This window comes from Piliocolobus tephrosceles, chromosome 1 (genome assembly GCF_002776525.5).
Source record: "Piliocolobus tephrosceles isolate RC106 chromosome 1, ASM277652v3, whole genome shotgun sequence".
Taxonomy (NCBI): domain Eukaryota; kingdom Metazoa; phylum Chordata; class Mammalia; order Primates; family Cercopithecidae; genus Piliocolobus; species Piliocolobus tephrosceles.
Genome location: NC_045434.1, coordinates 196848249 through 196855494, shown reverse-complemented (window position 1 = coordinate 196855494; position 7246 = coordinate 196848249). Strand labels below are relative to the sequence as shown.

The following is a 7246-nucleotide window of genomic DNA, read 5'->3' as shown; positions in this document are numbered from 1 at the left end:
ACAAGCCTCATCCGGTCCTCTTGGTTTAGATATTGCTCGGAACCTATTGTTGTATTCAACTACACTTGCACTTGTTCCTATTTGCCCTACATGGGCATAACTCTTAAAACCAAGCTTTGTTCAGAATTCCTCTGATTGATCATTTAAGTAAATTTAAAAGTCAATTCAAGGAATACAAAAACTGCATAATAATTTCCAACTCAAGAGTATAAACTTAGATCACTCATTAGCCTCTGGTTGAAAACAGTAATCGTGATTTATATGGAATGCTAAATACCTATGTTCTAAGTGTGCTCTCTTGCCACAAACCCATTTAATCCTAACAATCTTAGGTAAATTGAGGTAGGCTGCTGTTCTCATAAATAAGTGTGGTAAAACCCCAATCTCAAGATACAGCCCAAGCCACAGAGGCACATGCGTTAGCAACACGTGGACCCCACCGCAGTATTAGCAATCATCTTTTGCTATAAGTGCTTGGCTTCCAAGAGCTTTTATACAGATGTCTAAGAGCCACAAAATATATATAATTAGGCTATTTCCCAAATAGCACAGGAAAGCTGCCAAAGGCGTTCCCTGAATTGAGAGGCAATGCACTGACAATGGGGACTATGACAGCCTCTGGATACAAGATGACGTATCTGTCAAATGCTACTCTAGAAATAATTAAGGTTCCCTTTAGTCATTTCACAGGAGTTGCTACAGCAGCACATAAAGTTTTATTAATATTCTGATTCTCGCGCCATCGTTTTTATGGCAGGAAAGGATGAGGACATGCCCCACCTGTAATGTAGAGCAAGCAAACCACCAAGTAGGACCTTGAGATTCTCTCTAAACTGTTCTCTAGTAACACGCTTGTGCCTTTAATCTGCCTTTTAAAAGGGACACAGAACAAAAAATGCTTGTTTGCAAATAAACATCTGAAAGAATATAGTAACAGCTGACCTGGGCTGAGGCATCCAAACAAAGTGGCCATTGTGGAGGGAGACAATGCAAACCACACTGGGGCAAGAAACTGAGGGCAGAGAACGTGCGGTCATTTGTGCGTTGGTATTTCTACCAGCCCTAAGGCCCCATCTGGAACAAGTATCAACCAGGAGGGTCTCTATGGCTTGATTTATTAACCTAACTCGAAAGAAGTCACTGCCACCAACAGCACTGTGCAGTTTTATTAACCATTCAAGTCCAGTAGCATCTGGTAAGATTGGGACAGAATTGGGATTGAAAAGTGAACAGATATTCAGCATCTAACAGTTCAAAAGAAGCCACTACATACTCTTTTCACAAATATGTTTTCACAGAGCCAATACAGTACTAGCCATTAACCCAGTACACCAAGTGTACTGAAGTAGAAAAGATGCAACAAGAAAAATAGCTACATTAGAAAGACCAACACTTTAGAAAAAGAGTAAAACACTTTTAGTTTCTCCCCTTTAGCCCCTAAAACAACATCTTACAGTCTGAATCTACCTATACAGTCCTACATTAGCTTCTAAAATATTTGTCAGGAGGGAAAAAATAAAATGACACTGGCCAGTACAGTCTTTGGATATTTAGGAAGGGGATGGGGAGAAAGTCAGTTGTCAGAGCAAATTAGTCAGCTTCAGTCTCGTCAGCAGGGTCTTTGGATTCTTTGTTCTTCCGCACTTCTTCAATGTGCTTATCCTGTAAAGGAAGGGTAAGGTGTCATCAGTCAAAAAAAAAAAAAAAAAAAAGCCTGTCAAGTCACGACCCCCAGCCCCCACCTCAAAGAGGCCCAACACAACCTCAGTGCATATATTACAGCCTGTCAGAACCACAAAATTTGAGTTCTGAGACATGATCGAATCTCCTGGGTCCCCTGTAGAACCTAACAAGCCACATACGGTCTTTGAAGGACTGTGCAATTGTGCTGGGAATTACTGAATATTCCATCTTAAAATATACCTTTCATTTAACACGTTAAGCCCCAAATGGATGACAAAAAGACACCAAACATCTTTTATCAAAGCACTTAGTTCAAGCCAACTAATTGGTGCATCAAACTCCAGGCTCAACCCTTTTACAAGGTAAGAAACCAACCTTCTCTCGCAAACGCTCCAGTTTGGCAGCCATTTGTGCCTCTCGGTTCTCTTTGTTAGCTTCCATTTTGTGGGTCAGTTTCTCTTCTGCCATTTTACTGAAGTTGTTGTTCTCTTCTATTGCCTTCTGAAGCACTTCTTTCTCGTGCTCTCGTTTCTCAGCCAGCTGCTTTAAGACCTCAGCTTCATGCGACTGGAAAAAAAAGTTTAATAGGCTAGGCACTTTGAAATGTATTCAGGCTGGGGGTGGTAGCTCACGCCTGTAATCCCAGCACTTTGGGAGGCCAAGGTGGGTGGATCATTTGAGGTTAGGAGTTCAAGACCAGCTTGGCCAACATGGTGAAACCCCACCTATACTAAAAATACAAAAATTAGCCAGGCGTGGTGGCGGGCACCTGTAGTATCCAAGCTACTTGGGAGGCTGAGGCAGGAGAATTGCTTGAACCCAGGAGGTGGAGGTTGCAGTGAGCCAAGATCGCGCCACTGCACTCCACCCTGGGTGACAGACTCTGCCTCAAAAAATAAAATGTATTCAGCATTACTTAAAATTACAATAAAAATCATTTACTAAGGGGACTGAAAAGGGGCAGAAAATAAGGTCCGGTTTAAATAATACCGAAGTTAGGACCTGAATTATCCCTATCATACTGTAAAAATGATATTTTTTCTAGTATTTGTATTTAACTTTGGAAAACTGCTTATCTGTTCAGAAATCTCTTACCCAATTAGTCCTTAAGGAAATCCTTGTAAGATTTACTGCTTAATGGTATCTGGATGACTTGAGGAATATGTACTTGTGAGTGGCACTTTTACTGTAAAGAATTTCACTATTTAACTTCAAAAGAAAACTAGCTCATTGTAAAAATTTTAACCATAACTGATAAAACAATGATAGGAAATGTAAGACTAAGCCTGCAGATTACTATTTAAGACAGAAAAATTTGTTTCAAGGAAAAGTCTTATTAGCTTTTGTCTCAGGAAACTGCATTAATTACCAGACCATCCCTTGGTATGACCCCTTCAACAGAACAGCTTGTTCTCAAAACACATTCAGATGTGTTTGGAACCACTGACTTGCAGGATAACCACAGAGCATCTGCCACTGGTTCTATTGATTCTCTTCTGCCAAATCCTAGTCACGATGGGAGTTTCACTATATTTAGCCAGTTACTATGTAAAGCACAGGCTAATGACTACAGGGCCAGGGTTGATGTCTAAAAAACTTTTAATTTCCATTTATAAATTTCTGTATTTTCCAAATTTTCTACAACTAGCATATTTATTGATTCTTCAAATTAGCTTTTAATGATAGTTACTTTATAATAGAATTGCTTAGATAAGAAAAGCTACCATGATACCAGCTGAGCAACACAATCACACTAGCAATTTAAAATGTTTTTATTGTACAGTTCTCAAAAAACAAAACCAGGCCGGGCGTGGTGGCTCAAGCCTGTAATCCCAGCACTTTGGGAGGCCGAGACGGGCAGATCACGTGGTCAGAAGATCGAGACCATCCTGACTAACACAGTGAAACCCCGTCTCTACTAAAAATACAAAAAATTAGCTGGGCGTGGTGGCGGGCGCCTGTAGTCCCAGCTACTCGGGAGGCTGAGGCAGGAGAATGGCGTGAACCTGGGAGGTGGAGCTTGCAGTGAGCTGAGATCCGGCCACTGCACTCTAGCCTGGGCAACAGAGTGAGACTCTGTCTCAAAAAAAAAAAAAAAACAAAAAAACAAAGTGCCAAAGAATCATCTGGCAACATATCTTTTCAAAGAGGAAGCATGAGCTTCAGTTTAAGATAGACCAGGGCTTGAATTCTGACCCCAACACTTACTAGTTGTATGACTGCAGAAAAAAGACTTAACATTCATGAAACTGTTTCTAATTTCCATTATTTGAGGCAACACCATGTATTAAAGGAGAAAAATATAAACAAAGGAGCTGGCACGTAACAGGAGTTCAATAAGTGAGGACTGGTATTTCCTTCCAGTCACTGGCATATGTAATAATCACAGTGTAGCTACAATTCTGTTTTCTTCTTGTTATAGAAGTAAAACTGATCTGCCCATTACATATATTAATATCCTGCTTTCTGTGAATTGCTTCGTTTACCTTGCGTCTTTCTTCGGCAGCTTCTAATTTCTTCTGAATTTCCTCCAGAGAAAGATCCTTCTTCTTTGGAGGGGAAAGGGGGAATTCTGGAACAGATTCTTTTGACCGAGGGCTGAGAATCAGCTCAAAAGCCTGTCCTGAGGCACGCTTCTCCAGTTCTTTCACCTGGATATCTAGAATTGATTATATTTATAATTCAGAAAACCAAGATTCTCCTATTCTAATAAACAGTACTATAATTTTCTAAAACCCAAATCAATTTAATGTATTAAATTAGGGCTAATGAGGAAAGTTGTGGTTTTTTCCCCTTTTTATTCCTATCAGCCTACTGACACTAGGGGAAGATGTGTTTGCAGCAAGATATTATCTAAATACCATTTCCCAAGGCCAGGTACCATGGCTCATACCTATAATCCCAGCACTTTGAGAGGCCAACATGGGAAGATCCCTTGAGCCCTGAAGTTTTGAGACCAGCCATGGCAACAAAGGGAAAGCCCATCTCTACAAAAAAAAAAAAATTTTTTTAATTAGGTGGGTGTGGTGGCCCATGCCGATAGTCCCGGAGGCTGAGGTGGGAGAATCGCTTGAGCCCACTTGAGCTCCAGAGGTCAAGGCTGCAGTGAGCTATAATTAAGCCACTGCACTCCAGCCTGGGCAACAGAGTGAGACCCTGTCTCAAAAATAAAAAATAAAAACCATCTCCCAGAAAAACAAAGCTCAACATTTTTGGATTAATAAATACTGTTTTGAGACATCAGCGTCTTGACAATTGCTTTCATAAACAAAAGACTTGTGCAAATTCCACAATTTTGCTTCAGACTAAGCCAACCTGTCTAATAAACAATTATGAGCTCTTGGCACATTCAAGTGATAATCATTTTTTAATTCTCCTATTCATAAAATAGGTTTTGGATAAGACCATAAGTGCCAAATCAAAGGTGAAGACCTGAGCCATCTCAATCTAAAATCGTAAGTCCATCACAATTTCAGCTTTTCCAAATAGATTACCTACCAGAAGAAGCCATGGTGAATAGAAGACAAGCGACAGGCAGTGTATTCTGCACAATCAACTGGGATAAGGAAAGCTCTGAAAATGATTTTCAAAAACATGCAATCACTTTCTTTGCCTTTCTACATGTCATCAACCAAAAGAGATCTCACATCACATCTACATACATCGTCAGAAAAATCACTACGTAGAATAAAGACGTCATTAACCACGAAAAAATTTATCAAAATCTAAATAAACATATTAGGAAATATGACCTGAATATGATATTGGTTGCAGAAAATCAAGTTAACTGAGTTTGCTCGTTCATAAAACTCTTGGATTTTTAAAATCAGAGGAAGTCACAAGGGTGAAGGATCTTTCCCCCCATAAACTCTTTAACATTTCCCCGAAACTGTAAGAAGATATTCCAGATTCAACTCAACAGTGCCCCCGGAGCCATCTTAATACTGCCTACAACTCATTGTGTAAATGAAATACCCACCCCTGCTTTGTCTGTGTCTGACGTGGTGGATAAAAAAACGCCCAAGCTAATAGTAACCAATAATGTTGAACTCCTATTGTCCCTCAGGTTTAAGGTCCCTTGCCCAACAGCAAGCAAAATGTTTATGAACCTCTAGATTTTTACTTATAATATTTGCTGCCGTTATGTCATGAAAAATGCTGTATCTCTTCATCTTTTTAAGATTACGATTTTTGTAGACCCCAGCTAGTACCAAAAACGTAGGATGACAGGTTCCCAAAAGCTAGAAATTTAAACCAGAGGCAGCGACAAGATTTAAGCAAAGCAGAAAATTAGACGCAGCACCGGACCCCAGGATGGGCGTGGTCCTGGTCCAGACGAGGAAAAGAGGACCGGTCGCCTCCGGCCAATCAAAGCACGCCCTGCGCTCCGGCCCCTGGCCCCGCCCCCTTCCTCCCCGCGCCTTTTCGAATCTCCCCGAACTCTCAACACCCCAGAGCCCGCGCGCGTGGGAAGGGGAGGGGTGGGCGGGGCTAACGGTCCAATCCGGGTAACTCCGCCCCTGCCTGACTCCCCCCGCGCGGACGCCCCCCCCAACTCCCGCCAAAAACACCTTCAGGCGGCCGCCACCATCCCCGTCACAGTTCACCGGGTGGGGCAGGCCCTGGGAACAGGCCCCCGGGTGGCCCCGCGGTGGGCTCGTCACCGCCTCCCGCCGTCCCTATGCCCAGCCTGCCGCCATCCAAGCTGTCCGCCCGTCCGGCCGCGAAGACATAAGAACCCTCGCGGGGACCGGGAGCGCCGCCCCTCAGTCACCAGCTGCGGTCGCCAGGGGACGGTGGCGGGGAGGGTCGCGTCCCTGGCTGCCCGCAGTTTGGCCCTAAAGCCGCTGGTCACGGGGGGCGCCGCCCCGTCCCTTCAGACAATGGGGACCCCGGCGGGGCCCGCAGGGAAGGGAGGGAGGGAGGTAAATGAGGGCCCACGCCCCCTATTGTCTCCTCGACGGCACCCCGAAGCGGACTCCGGGTGCTCGCCCAGCCCCCTGCCCACGAACAGCCGCGCCCCCAGACAGCGGGGACAAAGGCGAGGCTCCGCCCGAGCCACACACAAAGCGGAGCGACCCCCGCCCACCAGCCCCTCCGGGCCCCGCAGCCCCGCCCGCCGCCCTGCAGCAGGGGGTCGCTGCCACAGCCCAGCCCCTCCCGCCGACCGAATCCCTCTTGCTGGCCGCAGCCAGCAGCCGCCTCCTCCGAGCCCCGCACCCACCTGCTCGGTCCGAGCCGCCTGACCACACTCTGAGCACCAACAGACCCGGGCGCGCACAAAAGCGCCAAACAGCGGCACGTGACCTCCCCGCGGGGCTCCGCATTGGCCGAGAGCGGCGGCACGTGCCGCCCCCGCCCCCAACAACCCGCGTGTAGCCCCGCCCCCCGAGACCCCGAAGCACCCCGGGAAGTGTAGTCCTGGCCCGCAGGGCAGGAGGACAATGCGGGGGGTTGCGGGACGCCTGGGGAGCATTCCCAGGTGTGGGCCTGGGGCTGCGGGGGTGGTCTCGCCGTGGAAGAGGGAGTGGCAGTGGACCCCGGACTAGGTCCGAACCAGCTC

At 45.7% G+C, this 7246-nt stretch overlaps 1 protein-coding gene across 1 annotated transcript; it reads right to left on the bottom strand.

The window, feature by feature from the left end:
• Positions 1–697: 697 nt before the first annotated feature.
• Positions 698–7043, bottom strand: STMN1 (stathmin 1). Its single transcript, XM_023219581.2, has 5 exons — positions 6908–7043; positions 5182–5256; positions 4170–4342; positions 2059–2250; positions 698–1662 (listed from the first exon to the last, which is right to left on the bottom strand). The coding sequence occupies exons 1-5, from the start codon at positions 7008–7010 to the stop codon at positions 1591–1593; spliced, it is 615 nt and encodes a 204-aa protein (XP_023075349.1). The 5' UTR covers positions 7011–7043; the 3' UTR covers positions 698–1590.
• Between the last annotated feature and the right edge of the window lie 203 nt (positions 7044–7246).